General features: G+C 43.4%; 1 protein-coding gene and 1 long non-coding RNA gene across 3 annotated transcripts in view; one reads left to right on the top strand and one right to left on the bottom strand.

Annotated features, from left to right (window-relative positions):
* cfap69 (cilia and flagella associated protein 69) overlaps positions 1–21,349 on the top strand; it is a 49,134-nt gene that overhangs the window by 3,406 nt on the left and 24,379 nt on the right. The window contains exons 4-11 of the mRNA XM_075449090.1: positions 8,851–8,960; positions 9,044–9,120; positions 11,908–12,006; positions 13,081–13,233; positions 13,715–13,892; positions 17,234–17,357; positions 17,464–17,512; positions 17,606–17,727. Of these exons, the coding sequence (XP_075305205.1) occupies positions 8,851–8,960; positions 9,044–9,120; positions 11,908–12,006; positions 13,081–13,233; positions 13,715–13,892; positions 17,234–17,357; positions 17,464–17,512; positions 17,606–17,727 (912 nt within the window). The remainder of the gene's footprint in view (positions 1–8,850; positions 8,961–9,043; positions 9,121–11,907; positions 12,007–13,080; positions 13,234–13,714; positions 13,893–17,233; positions 17,358–17,463; positions 17,513–17,605; positions 17,728–21,349) is intronic.
* Positions 565–9,029, bottom strand: LOC142367148 (uncharacterized). Of its 2 annotated transcripts, XR_012767027.1 has the most exons (3): positions 8,817–9,029; positions 5,458–8,163; positions 565–5,382 (listed from the first exon to the last, which is right to left on the bottom strand). It is a non-coding gene; the product is annotated as an uncharacterized LOC142367148 (long non-coding RNA). The 2 variants fall into 2 exon arrangements; XR_012767026.1 differs by having other exon boundaries at positions 565–8,163.

Here is a 21,349-nt window from a genome sequence, read left to right as displayed (position 1 = left end):
GACACAGAAGTTCTGGTAGTCTAACTGTAATGGCGGCGTCTATGGCTAAGACATCAAAGCACGGTGGAAAATATTGTGTTGCTTGGCCAAATGGTGTTAGTTGCAAAAATAGCAGCTTCACTGAAGGCATCTCTCTGCACATGTTTCCCAAACTAAAAAATACTGGAACTGAGGCTGACAAGGAGAAGGCAAAGACAAGAGCATGGTGGATCGTATCACTGCCTGCTGCCGCCTGCCGATAGCTGCACCTGTTACGGTGTTTGCTGCTCGGAAGCAGGGGACAGCTCAGTCTGCACTTCGGTCTGCACACATATCCAGCTAGAATTTGGCGACGTTGTGAGTGGCTGGCCGTCTACCTCTGCTAGCTTTTTTTGTGTTTTGTCATGTTTTTATCGTTTTCATCACTATGATCGCCTGAGTCTCTTGAAAATCAGAGATTCTGTGGACATTAAATCGATCACGTCAACGATCAGACAAAGCCACTGTTATGGAATTATTGTCTTAATTCCCTATTAAGTTTTTGCTTACCTTCCTATTACATCTGATGAGAAGTGAAATAGAGACTTTCAATGTTTGTGCCGGCCGGCCACGTGTTTATTTCTTCTGCAAAAGAGGCCAAACCTCACCAGTCAGCGTTCGTGGTGAGAAGAGACCCAGAACAAAGGAAATCAGAAGCATTTATACAGAAAGAGGAGGGTTTGGACTTTCAGGTGACACCTGAAAGAACACACCGTGTGTATTCTCCAACTGTCTCCTTGCCACACCCCCAGGGGGAAAGTCTCGCACTTTGGGGAGATGCAGAATCCGGAGACAATGGTCATTTGAATGATTATTGTCAATGTGTTAATCAACAGACACATGTCTGCAGACAGTGGATTTTACAACAAGGTGTCATTTCAAAGACAAATGGTTAGCAGACATCGAATTTACCATAACATTCCCCCCTTTTTGATTCAATTAATCACTGATAGGAGACAAACTTAAGAAAAAATAAAAAGAATAAACTAAGAAGAATAAAATGAAATAATGTAAAAACTAAAGGAAAACAATATTGAAATTGAATTTTAAAAAGATAAAAATTAGAAATCACCAACCACTTTCTTTCAATTGAGTAGAACTAATCACTAACAGAAAACAAAACAACCTTAAAGAAAAATAAAAAGGAATTAAAAAAATGAAAGGGAACAAAATTAAAAATAGTCATAACTATTATCACTAATTCACACAGATTGAAAAATATATCATCCTGGCGGTTGTCTACAAGAGAGAAAATAATGGGAATATAAAAACAAACAAACAAAACCAAACCAACAAAGCAAAACAAAGAAAATAAAAATAAACATTTACAAAATGTTATCATCAAAGTCTGATTTGGTTTCAGGAATGTGAACAGAGGTTGAATTTTGGTCGGCCTTATTGGCATACACATGAACATACGTGGAGGAGTAAATCATCTTTGTTATGAGCACATCAAACAGCCATTTTAACACGCATGGAATTAAGATGCAGAGCAAAAAGAAAACAATTATTAAAAACCGTGATGGCCATCCTTGGCTCTAAGATTTTAGCCTAGAAAGTCATTCACTGCTAGTGGGGGTTGAATGGCATCTTGCATATTTTTGATGATGCTGGTAATGTTCTCATATTCATCAGAATGGTTGTCTTCAGTTCCAGAGGTCCGCTTGACCGTCTTAAAATCTACCAGCATGTTAAATTGGGAGCCATGTGGGTCGAGTGACCCATTGACTAAAACTGAGTTGTTTGTGTATACCCGAGCTTGGATATTTAATTCCACACCAATACGTGCCATGGTGTAGTTTGTTGAAACACGTCTAGTTGGCGTTTATTGAGTTGATTCCTTGCGTCGTCCTCTCTGGCGTCTGTGCGTCCTTGCACCATTCGTTCCTGATGTCATCCATCTTCCTTGGCGTCTGTGCGTCCTTGCACCATTCGTCCTCGTGTTGTTCCTCCTCGGCGTGTGTTCCTCCTTGTGCCGTTCGTCCATGTGTCATCTGCTCCTCCTCTGTCGTTCCGGTTGGCAGCTTGGCTCCTCCGTTGCCTCGGGGATCTTCCTTCCGTGGTTGGCGTGGACCCGCGTCGTTCTCTGTCATCATTTGGAAGGCCGGTGCTTCCTTCTCAGGCCCTCCACCCCCACTCAGTCGTCAGGCTGGCAATCATGGCGTGAAGTGGAAGCTGGTGGTGATTTTACCTGCTGACACAGATAGACAGAATAAGTTTTGCAATATTTTAACATATTTCCTTGTGTGAGTGGAATGGAGTGGCCTGGTTACAAAAAGAATTGCAAAAGGTCTATGTGTATGTTAAATGTTTTCCTTATTCTAATATGCATAAGGACAATAGGCTTTTGTCCCTGGCAGTCCTGTTTCCTCACAACACTACGCTAATTTGATTTTAGAGTGTCATTTTCTGGCAGGGTGTTATAAACAATGTTGTTTGAGGTTAATAGCAAGAAATGTATTAATTTGGGTTATTGCAGAATTGACAAAGTGAGCTGGGAATAATCTCTGTTAGCAGAGCCTCTTTTGGTATTTTGCTGGGAATACTTCAATTCAGTTCGACCACATGTCGATCTATTACTAAGCAATTATTAAATCTATCGTCAGGTGTTCAAATGGTCTGTCTGTGGTGGGTGAGTGGGTGTGATCGTTTTGTTTACCTGTTATGCGTTGCACAAACCGTTCATGATTGATGAAACTTGAAGAAAATCTGAAAATCCTTTAGTGAAAACAGTGTTGGGTTATAGCATTATTCTTCCCCCCTTTTGACACATGGTTCAACCCATGTGTCACTTATGCCAAGTGAGGAAAGAAATGTTTAGGCAGGAAAGATTTATCGTCAGGTCCACATCACACAGCTTCCTTTTCTGTGTGGCACTGGAGCGTCTTTTCCTGTGGTGTGGCGAAGGGCTGTGTTTGCTCAGAAAGTTGGAAATGGTAACAGGAATTGATACAAAATCAGTGTGTTGGAATGTCGCTCTGTTTGCAGCCAGCGGCATCCTCGCCTGCATTTCCTGAAAGAGACAGGATCTGAGTTGTTAGTGTGAGAATAGAATATCAACATCAGAATAGACCTGCAAAGTGGGATGCAAATCTTTAGGTCATCAGCATATTGTAACGAAGTAGTGTCTGGAGAGAAAACAAAGGATTCAAGACTGTCTGAACGCTTCATTGGCTTTCACAGTATTCTTGAAACAGACGTGTGAATTTATGGCCTCGTGTGCTGAAGTTGAAAGCAAACCAGAATTAGCTTCCTGTGTAAACCTGGAGCCTCAAATTAGATGTATGAAAAAGTTGACCATTGATACAAATATTGTATTAATTGGCTGCATTACCTGCTTGCAGACCCTGAAAAACACACCACTGTGTTGGCTGACACTGTGTTGGCTGATTTTTTATCTCTTCTATCTTCTTATCAGGAAATAAAGGTGTGTGTTTTGGAGAATCATCATCTGAGACAATGACTCCTGCTGTCTTAAGAGACTCAAAGAATGGTGGTTTTCCATCGATGGCTTCTTGTTTAACTGAATTACAAAGTTTAAAGTCTGATTTTGGAGTGATGATAACATTTTCACAAACTTTGAAAAACATCATACTTACCGACAGTCCACAGTGACTTGGAGATCTCCTGTAAGGCTGTTTTAGTACAGTGTTTTCTTTGGACAAACAACTAAAGTTTTTTAGAAGTGCTTTTAGTTACCAGCTGGATTTTCCACACAGATGTCACTTTTCCTTTTTTTTTTTTTTTTTTTTTCTAGTAAACTCTCTTTGAATTTTGTTCTGTCTTATTATTTCCTGTTCTCTATTCTTCAGTTTTTCTTCTAACTTTGATATGTCTTTTAAACTAAGGGACCCCCTATTGGGAACCCAAACATTTAGATATTTTAACCTTTTTCCCCCCACATTTCTTTTCTCATAACGTCAACAAGTGGCCCTCCCCGGAGGCCGCGCTCCTCAACGGGGACCCTGCTTCCCACCCCAACTAGGAAGCGTCGTACGACTGACTATTCTTCAAGTAGTAACAAAACTACATTTATTTAACTTTTCTCTGCTTCGTTTTTCTTAAAGTTTACAAGCAGCAAAAAACTACAAACAAACACATTCACCATTACACATTCACTCTTCTGCTTCGTTTTTCTTAAGTTCACAAGCAGCAAAAAACTACGTTAGACAAACATTTACAACATTTAACGTACAAACACATTCACTCCGGCTTCGTCTTCTTAAGTTTACAAGCAGCAAAAAACTACATTAGACAAACGTTTTACGAACATTTAACATCCTCTGCTTCGTCTTTCTTAAGTTTACAAGCAGCAAAAAACTTTGCCACCTGCTAAGATCATGAGAAATGGAAATGCTAAAACCCAAATTTGAAATAATAATTTAGAAGTCAATATTTCAGTACTCACCAGATGGTTTTTCGCTGATCTATGTTCGTTGGACTTCAGCGGCAACGATTCAGGACAAATACACGGTTAAGCCCTCCCGTCTTAAAAACTAAACAGACGTTCAGAGGCTGAATTATATAATTCAGGACGGCCAATCGCTTCCCGTGTTTTGCCCCGGACGATTGCGCGTGAATCCTGCCGAGACAACGCCAAATTGTTATGGAATTATTGTCTTAATTCCCTATTAAGTTTTTGCTTACCTTCCTATTACATCTGATGAGAAGTGAAATAGAGACTTTCAATGTTTGTGCCGGCCGGCCACGTGTTTATTTCTTCTGCAAAAGAGGCCAAACCTCACCAGTCAGCGTTCGTGGTGAGAAGAGACCCAGAACAAAGGAAATCAGAAGCATTTATACAGAAAGAGGAGGGTTTGGACTTTCAGGTGACACCTGAAAGAACACACCGTGTGTATTCTCCAACTGTCTCCTTGCCACACCCCCAGGGGGAAAGTCTCGCACTTTGGGGAGATGCAGAATCCGGAGACAATGGTCATTTGAATGATTATTGTCAATGTGTTAATCAACAGACACATGTCTGCAGACAGTGGATTTTACAACAAGGTGTCATTTCAAAGACAAATGGTTAGCAGACATCGAATTTACCATAACACCACCGCCACCTGTTTTGGCGTCTGTACCCTCTTACCTATGGCATCTACCTGGTCGGTTGCCACGCAACAGCCGTCGCAGAAGACGTGGAAAGAGAGGTGGAGTAATATGCCGGCTGAAAGCCCACCTGGCTTTGCCCTCCACCAACAACGCTCGCCATCTGCTGTCTGGTCTCTCCGGTGATTGCGCCGGCTACGACATCCGAGGCTCCGTGGATCAGTCCTACCGATGGCTGCTGTCAGTCGTGCCGAGGCCGGGTGCCCATCTCCCTGCCGCCGACCCGTGAGGATCCGCAGATGGGGCCGCGCACTGGAGGATTTCCGACCCGTTAATCCACGCCATTGTTTATTAAGCTTACATTAAAACCATGTTATTATCACATACGTTTTTTTTAAGTGGCTGGATTTCAAAGTGCCCCTTCGTTAGGTTTCAACGTGTCAAAGACAGCGCAGCAGAACGCCATATCTGCGAAACAGGCATGTTCAAATCTTTTCCAGTTTACCACAGCAAACATACACTATTGTGTCATTTGATTGATAACATATTAATAATAATCAGCGTGTAGTAGGAGCGATGGCTGTTTTGTGCCCGCCGATCCTGTGCCGAAAATGGTAACTTTCTTTAATTTCCATTACCCATACGGGAGGTGCAGAGAGCCTCTACAATATAGATATTAAATCGATTTGTGTGGCTTAAATTCAATGAAAGTTTTTCCACATAATGTTAGAGGTGTGTTCTTTCGACCTGCTGATGTTTGTATCAGAATTTTGGTTCCTTTATGAGATATAGGTCCATCAAATGTATGTTGTTTTCGCAGCCAGCCATACTAGCAAATAAGGGAGTCAACCCTATGACGTCACGGTCACGTGGCCAATTTCGCACCAAAGGCCACATAATTCACACTTTTAAATGGCTGTTTTAACAAGTTATGCCTGGAAAATTTAGTTCAAGTTGAATTGATGGTTTTAGAAAACGACAAAAATTTAATTTGAATGATAGATGAACATTCGTTTCAGTTCATCTTTAAGACTCTGGTGCTGGCCTACAGGGCAGTGGAAGGAACAGCTCCTTCATACCTCCAGGCTATGGTCAAGCCCTACACCCCCGCCCGACCACTTCGCTCTGCGGCCACCAGGCGCCTGGCTGCCCCGTCACTCAGGGGTCCCTGCGCAAGATTGACACGGTCACGGCTTTTCTCTGTTCTGGCACCCCGATGGTGGAACGATCTCCCGACTGATATCAGGACAGCTGAGTCGCTGCCCATCTTTCGCCGTAGGCTGAAAACCCACCTCTTCAGGAAACACTACCCAGATCCGCCCTCTTAGGACATCACCTGCTCCGTCCTAGTTCCTTACGCACTTATTGTTTCCTCCACCACTGGCACCCTCTATATTTTCATTACCCCTACCCGAACCAGGGTTTGAATCCCATTCCTGCTTTTCTTACCTCTTTTATTTCTTCCCCTACCCGAACCAGGGTTTGGATCCCATTCCTGCTTTTCTTACCTCTTTTATTTCTTCCCCTACCCGAACCAGGGTTTGGATCCCCACCCCGCTGTGACTGGTGTGCAGTTGGTGAGAGGCTGAGGTACCTAACTTATCGCACTTACTCTAGCACTAGTTTTTCTCTTAGCTGTTTGGTTTTGGAAGGAAATGCACTTATGATTTCTTGTGACCTGAAGTTCTTTTGCCTACCGATGTTGAACACACTTATTGTAAGTCGCTTTGGATAAAAGCGTCTGCAAAATGACCGTAATGTAATGTAATGTAATGTAATATCTGACACTGCTGTCAGAGAGTCCAGCTCCTCTCCGACAATGTGGCTGGCTTTGCGGATGAGTTTCCTCAGTCTGTTGGCGTCCTTCACCTTCAGTCTGCTGCCCCAGCATGCAACAGCGTAGAGGATGGCACTGGCCACCACAGACTCATAGAACATCCGCAGCATTGTCCGACAGATGTTGAAGGACCTAAGCCGCCTCAGAAAATAGAGACGGCTCTGGCCATTCCTGTAGAGGGCGTTTGTGTTTTTAGTCCAGTCCAGTTTATGGTCCAAGTGCACCCCCAGGTATTTATAGTCCTCCACCATGTCCACATTGACCCCACAGATGGAGACAGGGGTCACTGGGGCCTTACTCCTTCTCAAGTCTACGACCAGTTCCTTGGTCTTTGCCACGTTGAGCTGCAGATGGTTCTGCTCACATCAAGTGACAAAATTGTCCACCACACCCCTGTACTCCGTCTCATCACCATTGCTGATGCATCCAACTACTGCAGAGTCGTCAGAAAACTTCTGAAGGTGGCAGGTCTCTGTGCAGTAGCTGAAGTCTGTGGTGTACAGGGTGAAGAGGAAGGGAGAGAGGACAGTCCCCTGCGGGGCCCCGGTGCTGCAGATCACCTTGTCTGACTCGCAGTGCTGCAGGCGCACGTACTGTGGTCTGCCAGTCAGGTAATCCACAATCCAGGACACAATGGGGCTATCCACCTGCATCGCCGTCAGTTTCTGACCCAGTAGAGCCGGCCTGATGGTGTTGAATGCACTGGAGAAATCAACGAACGTGACTCTCACAGTGCTCGCTGGCTTGTCCAGGTGGGCGTAGACACGGTTGAGCAGGTAGATGATGGCGTCCTCCACTCCTAGTCGGGGTATGCGAACTGGAGGGGGTCCAGAAGTGGTCTGACCATGGGCCGGAGCTGTTCCAGGATGAGTCTCTCCAGGGTCTTCATGATGTGTGACGTCAGTGCCACGGGTCTGTAGTCCTTATGGCCACTGGGGCGCGGCACCTTCGGCACAGGAACGATGCACGACGTCTTCCACATCACGGGGACCCTGTGAAGACTCAGGCTCAGGCTGAAGATGCTGTGGAGGACTCCACATAGCTGGGGGGTACAGGCTTTGAGCACCCGAGGGCTCACACCATCCGGGCCTGCAGACTTGGTAAGATTTAGATTTTTTTACAGTGTATGTGTACTTTTGGATTTAATCTTCTGTCAAAAGTATTGACTTCTCTCTTCAAGAAATCCCACTTCTTTGCAAATTAATGTCGCTCATGTGTCTGTGGAAGATTGACTAAGGTCCCCGGGTGCTGAGCTCCTGTAGTCGGAACAGAAAAAGTCAAACTGTAGAACAGCAGACCGGAGGCAGAAGGAAGTTTAAGAAAGAAACTGAGCTGGAAAACCGTGAACTAAACTGAGGGAACAAACAAAAGAAAAACTGGAAGGTTGTAACAGCACAGATCTGACAAAGACTGAGATTAACCGAGGGGAACGTATACTGAGGAAAACTAACGAGGAAGTGACTGCGGCTGATTGAGTGGAGCCGAGGATAACTGGGAGTTACGACCAGAACCAGAATCTAAAACGCAATACAAAGTATAAACTCAAACAAACTAAGAACACAGGACAAAGAGCAACCAAGGTACCAAGAAATAAATAAACCATAGAAACCCAAATAACAGGAAAAAAGACAAAAAAAAAACAGATTTCAAACAAAAAAAAGGTGAAACAACTCAGAAATAATTCAAAACCCCAAAAAACAAGACTAAACAAATACAAACAGGATACATCCTGATTTAAACCAATGACTAAATAACAGAATAAAGAAAACAGAAGAGAAACAATACACAGAAGACAAGAAAAAAGGAATCCACACTAAGAGAAGCCTTTCCTCGCCCAGAGCTGACCTCACGGAGCTTCCCTTTAGCTTCCTCACAGGATTTATCCGCCTCTGTTTGAGCAAACACTTACATCACAATGTTAAAACTTCTTAAAGCATTTCCAGCTTCTGAGGGAGCTGACAGCCTTATCCCGAGTCCTCGACATCTGTGCAGAGAAGGCGAAGGATCACCCTGAATATGTGCCCGCTCTGTGTGAAGCTCTTAAAATCTGCAGGTAAGAAACTCGAGACTCAGCAAGACTGTTTCTGTCCTGATGAGGTCATGTCATCATCCCAGCGTCGCTCTGTGACATCCCAGGCTGCCCTTCCTGAAGGAGCGAGCATCCGACGAGCTGAGCTACGCCCAGGACGCCACAGAGTTCATCTCTCACATCGGTACGTCCTCAGTCTTTAAAGGGATACTTCCACTACTTTTCAAATCCTAGCTACTTTATTTATAATCGTGCTCGGGTGGATTTTTATGCTCTGATAGACACTGATTTCCATTCTTTCAGTGTGTTTGGAAAACTTATCTAAGGAAGTTAAAGAATAAAACCAGTGTTGGACTTCGTTGAATTGCTTTCAATTGGTGGAAATGATTCAAATCAAGCTTCAGGGCTCATAGATACTGTGATAAAGGGACATGTTTACACTGGAAAAAATGCTCCTCCAAAAATAGGTAAATAAAACAACAAATACGAGACGTTTTTGCTTGAAATAAGCAAAAAAAATCTGCCAATGGAACTAGTGAAAATCAGCTTGTCAAGATTTCTTGAAATAAGATGTGATATTTAGGACTTTTGAGTTAAAAGTGATCTTGAAATTAGCTTAAAAATCTCTTCAAATGTCAGAAAAAGCTTGTTTCGTATGATATGTGACTCAAAACAATTTGTTTTCAAGACTTTTTCACTAAAAGTTGCTTCTGTCGTGTTTTATTTGACATTTTGTACTGGATGTTCGTTGATATTACTCCGCCACCGCTAAGAAAATAGTGCGAGCATGAACGAGCTGCCAAATAAAACACGACAGAAGCAACTTTTCGCAACGAAATTTGATATGGATTACCAGTGCACACCAGTAACCACTCCGGTGAGTTGATGATTTTGAAAACGGACGTTTATTGTGCTTTTACGGACCTTTTTGGACATGCGCATGACTTGCCATTCTGAAGCAGGTTGAGAAGAATCAAAATTAGGCAAATACCGGAGACAGCAGTAAACATCAAAAAAGCGGTGAGGTGGGTTCTAAAACACTGCAGACGACTCAGAAAAGAGGCTTAATGTTGAAAATACCGGAGTTCCCCTTTAACAAGATATTCCAGATGTATTGTCTTCAAACCTAGCCTGGGAATTCCCATGCTGCTTTGCGCTCGATTTCATTCTCACTGCAAAGTCAGCCTGGAAACCACCGCCCTTATTTTTGCCTGAGTTTGGGAACCAATCACAGAACGTGGGGGGGGGCAGCAAGACGATGACGACATCTATGCGCTACACCGAAGCTTGTAGAGTGTTAAACCAACATGGCAGCGGACACAACGTTACCGTTCGATGCAGCCTTAGAAAGTGTTTCGGAGTAGATTCATTCTAGGGTCATTTGAACCGTGACATCCAGCCAAGTAGCCCACCCGAAGTTTTTCCGATATTGGCTGAACATCAGCTGAGTTACTGAGTTATCCCGAATAGCTTAGTACAAGCGCTAATGGAACCTGGCAGTATCTCCAAAATTACCACACTAAAATCACATGCCATGACACCAAACTTCTACAGTAGTACAAATATGGTCTGTACTCACAAAACGATGCATTTGGAAGTTTGTACATAGTCCAGGAGTTTATTATTATCAACACAAGCCTGATAGCTTCTCTGCAGCTAAAGCTGCGTCGATGTCACTTCCTTGATCTGGGAGCTTCAAAGTAAGATGAGGGTTGATCTACTACTGTAGACAACAAAGCAAGGCTGCTCAATTTCTCCATTGATAAAATAAATTCACAACTACAGCATAAAAATTCATAAAAAAAACATGTAGAATATAGCATATACTTTGTTGTCTACAGTAGTAGATCAACCCTCATCTTACTTTGAAGCTCCCAGCTCCCAGAAGTGACGTCGACGCAGCTGTAGCAGCAGAGAAGCTATTAGGCTTGTGTTGATAATAATAAACTCCTGGACTATGTACAAACTTCTAAATGCATCGTTTTGTGAGTACAGACCATATTTGTACTACTGTAGAAGTGTGGTGTCATGGCATGTGATTTTAGTGTGGTAATTTTGGAGATACTGCCAGGGTCCATTAGCGCTTGTACTAAGCTATTCGGAATAACTCAGTAACTCGGCTGATGTTCAGCCAATATCGGAAAAACTTGGCTGGATGTCACGGTTCAAATGACCCTAGGGTGAATCTACTCCGAACCATCACTTTATGTAGCTTAGAGCGCAAGTTTACTTTTATTTTACTTTTTTTTCTTCTTCTTCCTCGTCGAATTTCTGTCGTCATCTGGTATAAGTGATACAATTGGCTATGAATCGCGCGCAAAGCAGCATGGGAAGAACCAGACGCCATTTGATAGACATTCGTAGCGCCCAATAAACGGCTCAGCATTCGTAAACCATGCCTCAGATACGAGAAAATGCACACCTAGTTCCCAGACCACCATCTCATCGAGATTATGGACGCGTCAGCCAGGCTACTTCAAACCAGTCCCTGGCTGAAATAGTACTTGTTAGGCAGTTGTGTCTTATATTAAGTTTAAAGAGATATTTTGACTAGAAATGAGACAAATATACTTGGTAAGACTTGGATTTTTTCCAGTGTATTACAACAAACAAATGTTTGTGCATTCGAATACATAGATTAATTCTAATGGCTTTAATAAGGTGGAGTACAGCACAGAAAGACGGTGTTTCTGAAGGAAACGAAGCTTATACACAGTTAAAGAGCTCAGTGTGCACGTTAACAGGCCGCACACAGCAGAATAAGTACTGAGGACACATCTGGTGTGCCTCCAGATGTCTTAGACTTCCGTAACACAATCCTCCAGTTCAGGGAAAACTGTGGAGATCTTCTGCCGAGGCTGATGTTTCCATATAAAAAAAACATTTCATTAGTGATAAGATACAAAAAGATCAACAGATGAAATAATTCAGGCCATCAGACAGACTGTGACACATGTGTTTCTGTTGGCAGGGTTTCTGATGAGGGTGTCTGATCCTGAAGTGAAGCAGAACGTGGTTGAATGTGTGAAGTGGTTCTACAGGAGTTTGGGTCAAACGGAGCAGCTCGAAGGTACGGATCACCTCAGACTTTCCTCTCTCACAACCGCTGTAGACAGTTCTTTAGGCCTGACACTTCTTCTGTCCTCCACTTGTCCAGTTTCCTCAAATGTTTTAAGGACACACTGCACACCATGCTGAGATATGCCAAGTTTTCAGCTAACAGCTCTTTGGGAATCACGTTGTTGCTGCGGAAATCCTGTTTTCTGTCTGTCAGACTGTGTTATCTTTGCTGTTTTTCACAGATGCAACTTGTTAAAATTGGCTTTATTAAATGCTGTACTTTTCCGCAATGGACACGAGACATGACCTTAACTGATCCAGGAATGGGGAGACAAAACAATTAGCCTGGGAAAGCAGGTGCAAGATTCACACACACGTTATTTGGCTTATTCAGAGACATTATTTGGCTTAGTCAGAGAATATGACGAAGCATGTTGAACCTACTCATGTCCAATCATATTTGGTCGACAATGAGTCCAACCTATGTGAAACAATGAGGAATATAAATACAAAATGTTACCGGAAATCAAGGCTCTGTCTGACGGATTTCCTGGGAGAGGTCTGTCATACTGGGTCCAGCGCTGATATACTCCATTTGTCACCACAAATAAAGATTTCATTTAACTTGAGATTACTCCGGCTTGTTCTTGAGCATCTAATGAAAGAATTGATTTAACAAACTAAAGAAATGGGAACAAATTATGTGTCTCTGTGACAGGCTGTTGGGAACAAAGTGCCTAAAGATCCAGTTTAAAATGGCTTCTTTGCTAAGTTGTCTGTTCTGTGTGGACACAACACTGGTTCATCCCTTGATTTAGGAGCCTTTTTCCTGCCTGAATGGTTCATAGGTCAGAGTTAAGTGGCTTAACAAAGAGGAAAAACACCTGAACTGGACTGAAAATGAGTTAAAAAGCAGAAAATATCCAAATAAAATCTCTGAAAGAGCTTCAGAAAGCTGGAGAACTGTTGATAAATACACTTTAAAGGTTACAGGAAGTCTGGCTGCTTGGAAGGAAACAGAAAGAAATGAGGGCTTCCAGCCTTTACTCTTTTCTTTGGTAATCTTCCGGCTCTGTCCCTGCAGCGCTCCACTCGACCTCTCCAGGCTACAGACTGCAGCTGCTGGAGCGCAGTGACCTCCCCAAGACGCTGCTCCTCTCCATGGCCACTCTGCAGAACCAGCCTGCCATCAAGCTGCAGCTCCTGAGGACCCTTCAGATCCTCTCCAGCTCTTCTGGTCAGCTGCTGGTATCACAGTGCATGCAGGGACGTGGGGTGGGAGCTGTTAACAGCATTTTATGAGCATTGCTGACTAATAATCAGACGACACACTGGAAAAACTTAAAGTCTTACCAAGTATATTTGTCTCATTTCTCAAAATATCTCATCACACTTAATATAAGACACAACTACCTAACAAGTACCATTTCAGCCAGATATAGGGACTTGTTTGAAGACAATACATCTGGAATATCTTGTTAAATGAAAAAGTCTTGAAAACAAATTGTTTCGAGTCACATATCATATGAAACAAGCTTTTTTCTTCATTTGAAGAGGTTTTTAAGCTAATTTCAAGATCACTTTTATCTCAAAAGTCCTAAATATCACATCTTATTTCAAGAAATCTTGACAAGCCGATTTTCACTAGTTCCATAGGCAGATTTTTTTGCTTATTTCAAGCAAAAACGTCTTGTATCTTTGTCTCTTTGCATCCACAGACGTGAACTGTTCTTCCATGCTGCATGCACGAGCAGCTGAGATGATCTGTCTCCACATGAACGAACCCGACACATCCGGTCAGGTTCTTTCCTGCTCCTCGGAAATCCTCTGGAACCTGTTGGAGAGGAGCAGCAAGCAGGAGGTCGCTGCCCAGCTCAGTAGTATGGAGTGTGTCGTGTAAGTGTGTCTTCTGCAATGTTTTCAGTGTGGCTTCATTTTAGCAGTCATCACACTGAAGTACTTCTGTGGTGCAGATCGCACTGGAAAAAATGCCCTTCCAAAAATAAGTAAAAAAAAAAAACAATACAAGACGTTTTTGCTTGAAATAAGCAAAAAAAAAAAAAAAAAAAATCGGCTTGTCAAGATTTCTTGAAATAAGATGTGATATTTAGGACTTTTGCGTTAAAAGTGATCTTGAAATTAGCTTAAAAACCTCTTCAAATGAAAAAAAAAAGCTTGTTTCATGTGAAATATGACTCAAAACAAAAAGTTTTTGTCAGCGAGGTGTGGGTGTGAGGAGAAGGATGCGGACTTCTTGGTAACTTAAAACTTAATTTATTTTCTCAAAAAAAGGTTTTAACAGAAAATGCGGCCGAGCCGGATACCAAAAAACTTAACATGACTGTGAACAAAACAAGACTGTGACTGACAAACAGGCACGGACTGAGCGGTCTGGCATTCGGGCACATGCCCGAAGGGCCGCGGCCCTGACAATACCCATCGCGGCCACGCAGTCACGGTCGGTCATCACGCTCCCTCGTCATCCTAAAAGTTCCTTCTTACTGACCTTTCAATGGCATCTTTTCGCTATTTATACCACTGAAATCGCCATACAGTACACACTGACGGTGGGACCTTGATGATGTGTTTTATTATGGTTAATTTACATTACATTATTTTATTTTATCTGAATATATCTTCGTACGATGTAAAAATGTTTAAAATAAAAGAAATGTATATCTATCTACATTTTGTATGTGTTTGAGACAACTGCAGTAAAGCACTGCCTTGTGGGAATTTCATTTACCAGCTCCCGCCAAAAAAAATAGAACGTAGAAGATTCAACATTCTGTAGCTTGTAGGTCAAAGTAACAGATAAACAAGGACGGTAGCGGATGGATTACTTACAACAATTTAAAAAAATGAATCGAGGACCAGGAGGAAGTATTAAACGACAGAAGGGGGGAGCGGAGAAAAAGAGGGACAAATTGAATTGAGTTATAGTTATAACTAAGTAAATATAAATAAGTTATAATCTATGTTGTAGTATGCCTTCTTGGCTTGCTTGAAAAAAGAATATGACGAAGTTTTGTCTCTGCAATCGCCAAGAAATACGTTCACAATGGAATAGCAACTACACAAATATGGATATTAACAAGATGTGTTGCACAGACGCTACGAACAAGAAAAGGTAGGGGCCGAAGGATTTCCACTAATCATTGTGTCCGCCGTGGCACTATTTTTTTTAAATATTTCATCTCATCTCCTTCACGTAGGGTCTGTCTGTATTGTCACTCACTTTTCTAAATCAGTGTGTAGCCTACTGTCATAAGCTAGTCTGTGGCTAGTCTGGCTAACCTAAAGAGTAAAGGCTGATTCATACTCGGCGCAAACGCGCAACTGTTCTGGCTCGAGAACCATTAATGACGTCATCGAAAGCGCCAGCCCCTTCACAGTTCCTTCAGCTCATAAGCGCAGTTTGCGCCGAGTATGCGTCACATTTGCAGTTCTCTCCAGACCAGCGAGCGTCACTGTTGAGAAAACAAGCTGAAAAGCACACGAAGAAAGCATACACAATGCCACCTGTGGTGTCACGTCAGCAGAGGCTGGCACATCTGATGCGGAATGAATTTACTCTGGGTGTAGAACTGTATATGTATCTCAGAGCTAAGCGGCTGCGGCAAAAACAGAAGAGAAGATGGAATGTTTGTCCTTTGCAACAAGACGAACTTTGTCAAGCGTTGTCCCAGTGTAACTTCATAGATGTGTCATACAGATTTTGTAGAGGCGCATCCTCTCGGTCACCGCGGTCTCTGCAGTGTTCATTTTTTCTATTTCTTGGTCAGCTGTTTCCGGTGGAGCGTGCGCGAAGTCAGAAAAAAAGTTGTGTGCGCGCCCTTGCGCCGCGCGAGGATTTTCTAGCTTGCGAAGGGGGGCGTGGCGGAATTTTGGGACACGTGACCGTTTGCGCCATTTGCGACTAGCTAGTATGAGCGAGGTTGCGCCGAGTATGAATCAGCCTTAATACTTAAGGCACACTTTTCACGATGTGTAAACCTGTTTAGCTTGTGGTAACTGCCTGGTAATCTATGGCAGGGCTGTTGTAGTTGTTCTTATTCCTATTCCATGACTTGGTAATGGGTTCTCGATTTGACGGCTTGTCTTGCTGACAATTTTACAGTATCTCCATGTTGCTTTGTATTTAGCTCTGGACTGGTTAGCATAGAAGTTGGACTACCATAACTGTCTTGTCATGAAGTATTAGCTGGGTCTCTCTCGAGTGGACAGCGATCTAAAGAAGGGACTTTTGCATATAAACACAGGGTGCAGGAGGAAGTGGACATCAAAAACAAGTGGACGATTGTGCGTGTCTGTCTGTGCGTATGTCTGTGCGTGCGTGCGTGCAGGCAAGTTTGATGCCCAGTGCCTGTTGTTTCTAGTTTGAAGTTTATATTGAAGGTGCGCGTCCCCATTTTTATATATGTCTGTGTGTTTCAAGTAATTACTACTGCGAATCGCCTCATCATTCCATCTTCTTTGCCTATTTATGTAGTATGACATTGCGCGTCAATAAATGCTTACAGTATGCGTCATGTGGTGAAGTGGGGGGGGGACGGGGCTGTTGGCAAATGCTGGTCTACGGGGCCGCTTGTGGGTGCAAAATGCCAGGGCCGTTTTTTTACCGCAGTCCGTCACTGCTGACCAACAAACAAAAGACTTGACTTGACTTGACTTGACTTGACTTGACTTGACTTGACTTGACTTGACTTGACTTGACTTGACTTGACTTGACATGACATGACATGACATGAATAAATATGTGGCTTACTTTGACATGGACCATAGATGACGGGAACAATCTGACAAAGAATGAAAGGAAACCTGGAAACTAAATACTGTGGAGGATGATTAGGGATTGAGTGCAGCTGAAGGGGAAAACACAGGTGAGGGACGTGAGGCTGATGGCATGACATGAACTAAACACAAGACCTGAACCTGAAACATGAAAACAAAACTAAGACATGACTAAAAAACAAAACATGACCTAAAACATAAAACTCATGACATGAGTCCATGGCGTGACAGTTTTCAAGACTTTTCCACTTAACAAGATATTCAAGATGTATTGTCTTCAAACAAGTCCCTATATCTGGCTGAAATGGTACTTGTTAGGCAGTTGTGTCTTATATCAAGTGTAATGAAATACTCAATGAGAAAAATATACTTGGTAAGATTTAGATTTTTTCCAGATCGGGGACATTCCATCCTCACCACCATTTTGTTGGTTTGTGTTCCAGATCTCTGAAAGAAGCCTTTTGTCACCTGCTGCTGAACGCTCGTCAACACTCTGACCTCCAGCTCAGAAATGACCTGCTCGCCATCACAGCTTTCATCGCTGAAATTCCAAACTCTCTCCTTGTTGTGAGCACGGCCCCTTTAAAAAAAAACATGAAAAAGTGGCATCTTCTGCCCAGTGTGCGTCTTTCTTGTGTTTCAGTGTGTCTGACAACATGTTTCTACGTTTCAGGAGAGTTTATTTGCCAAACAGCTTGTGGGTTTTGTCACATTTCCAGAGCGTGAGGCCTCTCTTTCTACACAAGATTTCAGTTTTATTTTCATCCTGAATGCACTTCCTGTAAAAAAACTGAACAGATCCATTTATGTTTCAGTGAAAAGTCGCAGCCCTTTGGTCCAAAACTTCAAGTTCAGCTACAGTAACGAAGACCTGAAGATGAGGAAGTTGCTGCTGAATCTGTTGGTGTTAATGTCCAGAGATTCTGCTGCCCTGCAGGTCAGTCACGTGCTGTGTTCGAAACCGCATACTACATACTGCATACTACATACTGCATACTTCCATACTGCATACTACATACTGCATACTACATACTACATACTACCATACTGCATACTCATCAATCAGACAGTATGCAGAGCGTTTACCCACAATGCATTTAGCTCCTACCCGAGCCGAAATCAGCCGGCCTGAAGCTGATTTCGCTTAAGCTCTAAACTCCGTAAACTTTAGCAACATTTGAAACATTTTCAGGCGAGAAGGTAGTCGTTTAGATTCCCAACGTGTTGAAAACCTGACAAAATACCGGCTATTTACAATTTTGTTCCCACGAATTCGGCACTACTAAAGCTAGCCGCAGTGAGCAACGCACTTCCGGTTATTTTCACAAAAATAAAATACCCGTTGCCTTTTATCATAGGGAAAGCCATTACGATACAATTGGTGCTTTTGTTTTGAAAACAGGAAGTGAACCTTCCCTCGTTGTAGCTAGCTTGAAACTGCCATTTTGACAGGAAAAGAAGATCGGCGACGTCACGTTACATTGCATCTTGGGTAGTTTGAGTACGAGTAGTAACCTCATGATGCATACCCAACATTTCGGAGAATCTAGTATGCATCCGGGAAAAAAGTAAGTATGAGTAGTAGGAGTAGTAGGAGAAGTATGCGGTTTCGAACACTGAGAGTGTCTCAGTCAGAGCCTTTGTTTAGATTGCTCAGAATAATGTAAATGTATTTTTTTTATACAGCTCTTCACAAACAATCATTACGATGTACCGAAGTGCTTTACAGCAGGTAATAAATAAAGAGAAGAATAAGTAAAAACAAATAAAAACAATAAAACAACAGTGAAAGCAATAAATACAACAAAATCGAATAAGATAAAATAAGATAAAAGTGTCATCATGCTACTGGGTATTAAAGCAATCCTAAATAAGTAGGTTTTTAGCCTAGATCTGAAGAGGCCCAGGTCAGAAGTAACACGCAGCTGGACGGGGGGCTTATTCCAGAGCCTGGGGGCAGCTTTGGGAAAAGGCTAAGTCACCCCAGGGTTTGTATTCTGACCTGGGCACTTCAACAGAAACTGATCTGTTGACCGCAGCGCTGTCTCACTACAGCAATGTAGTGTTATTCGATTCGAGTGAGCGCGGCCAGTTCAGTCTGAGGGGAAGGACAGAATTTGCCACTTCACTGAGAAGCCGCGAAATCAGTAAGGTAATACAAGAAATAAGCTTTCACTCGATGGTACCCTCTCTTCCATTGTGTGCATAAAAATGAACCACCTAGAGCCGTGCTACAAGTATGAGCCCCCGGCTCAGATAGTGAAAGACGCAAAGTCTGCCACAACCCGCCATGACAGTTCTTTACGATGTGACGATTAGATATGCACACACTGATATCTTCTGGGTTTTTTTGTGCCTGGTGGTGTGTGTCTGTCTGTCTGTCTGGTGGTGTGTGTGTGTGCCTGGTAGCCTTTTGGAGGGGACTGTACTGTATGAGTTGGAAATTGAAGAGAGATACTTTGGATATGGACATTAAAGGCAAAAAAAAAAAGAGGCAAAAAGAAAAAAAAAGAGACCAAGAAAAGGCAAACAAAAAAATGGATCAGCAACCCTGATGAATGGTTATTTTTTTATGGTTAAAAATCTACATATACCATCTCACCTTTGCCTTGAAATTTGTTGAACCAGCCCAAACTAGTTTCTCTCTGTTAAACAACATTGTCTTTTGAAGGGCAGCTGAGGATGTAGGCTATGAATGAGATGTGGATTTAGGATTTGCCATGTCCAACTAGTCACCCTAAAATCAACTAGAATGGAAGAAATTGCATTTAAAGGAGACATATTTTACCTATTTAAACAAGTTAGAATTGGTCTATGAGCTATACAAAACATGTTCATGAGAACAAAATCACTCTCACATAAAGAGATTTCCCCAGCTCTTATTCTTGCCAGTTTCAGTCTCTCCCAAATTGAGCCGTTTAAAGGGCTCTGTCACTTTTATGCAAATAAGCTGTTGCTGGCCACGCCCCGCCCCGCTCATGAGAAGCCTCCGGCTGCATGTACTGTTTACCCTTTTGTTTTGGGTCCAAAAGGTACATATATGTACTCAAGTGGTAAAAGGTACATTTATGTACCTTTTTTTCTACATGCTGGGGTACAAAAGACAGTCTGTGTTAGGCTACTTCAGTATAAGGGTACAAAACTATACCTTCAGAGGGTACTGCCCCAGTGACAGGCCATCGTACCCCTAAAGGTACAATTCTGTACTTTATTTTCTGAGAGTGTATTTTTAAACTGTTTTTTTTTAAATTCTTAGATTGTTTTTAAAGTGTTTATAATTGTATAAACATTTTTATTGCTTTATTATGTCTTGCTACTTGATGCTTGAATTTCCTTCGGGATCAATAAAGTATCTATCTATCTATCAATCTATCTATTCCCTATGAATTAAAGGTTCATTTGTTTTCAGTGCAGAGCTTCTGCAGTCTCCAGCCTGACTCACCTGTGGTGCGTTTCTGGAGACCCAGGTGTGCAGCAGCAGCTCCAGTCTCTGCGATACCTCGCGGTGGTTTTCACAGCCACGAACGGATCAGCCTGTGTGAGCTGCTCCACCAGGGCCGAGGGGGGAGCGCTCCTCCGCGCCGGGTCGTTCACCGCTCTCCTTTGCCAGGCCAGCCGCCTAGTGTCCGCCATTGAGCACTCGCATTCTGGCCGCCAGCAGACAGTTGACCGCGGCGACAGCAGCGCGAGGTCCCGCTGTTGAGAAAACACTTCTTTTCTGTCCTCCATGAGAGAAGTGGTGAACCCATCCACGCAGTGAACATGTGGAAGCCTGCCGGGGGACCGAGGCTCGCCTTCAGCTCAGCGGGACCTCGCGCTTCTGTCGCCGCGGTCACCTGGCGGCCGGAATGCGAGTGCTCACTGGCAGACACCAGAAGGAGCTGCCGGCTGCAGGGTGCGCGGATGTTTTCTCAACTTATTTCAGGCGGCTGGCCCGGGAGAGGTGAGCGGCCCGGCGCGGAGGAGCGCTCCCCCTCGGCCCCGGTGGAGCAGCTCACACAGGCTGACCTGTTCGTGGCTGTGAAAACCACCGGGAGGGGGGGGCGTGTCCGACCGTCGCCATGTGAGACGTGTTTCTCCGTTGCTCCTGGAGTTTGTGACTATTTTTGTATTTTTGAGCGTCTTTTATTAATAGAAACCTGTTGATACCTTTAAGTTATTTTTCCCCGACTTGATTTTGGAAAACTTTCTGCACTCCCGAGTTGACTATGACCTCTACTCGGCCGAAGACGGAGTCAGCACGGGGAGGCCGCGCGAAGACCTCGCCCTCGACTGACCCAGGCTCCCCGCCAAAGCTAGATGCTAACTTTCCCGACTGGGACCGGCTCGAGCGAATGCTCGCCTCCATGAAAGGCGACATATGTGGAAGAATTGACTCTCTGGCTTCTGACCTTCGCTCTGAGATATCGTCGGTAAAACAAGAGTTGGAGAATACAGTTGAGCCGATGCTGCAGCGCCTGAACGCCCATGACCAGACCATGCTCGAGCTGGAGCGCGCATGCACTGATAACGGCACCGAGCTGTCCAGGCTGGACTCCACGGTGGATTCCCTTAAAGCC

Source organism: Odontesthes bonariensis, chromosome 18, assembly GCF_027942865.1.
Source record: "Odontesthes bonariensis isolate fOdoBon6 chromosome 18, fOdoBon6.hap1, whole genome shotgun sequence".
In the NCBI taxonomy this organism is placed as follows: domain Eukaryota; kingdom Metazoa; phylum Chordata; class Actinopteri; order Atheriniformes; family Atherinopsidae; genus Odontesthes; species Odontesthes bonariensis.
This window is presented reverse-complemented; position numbering and strand designations above follow the sequence as displayed.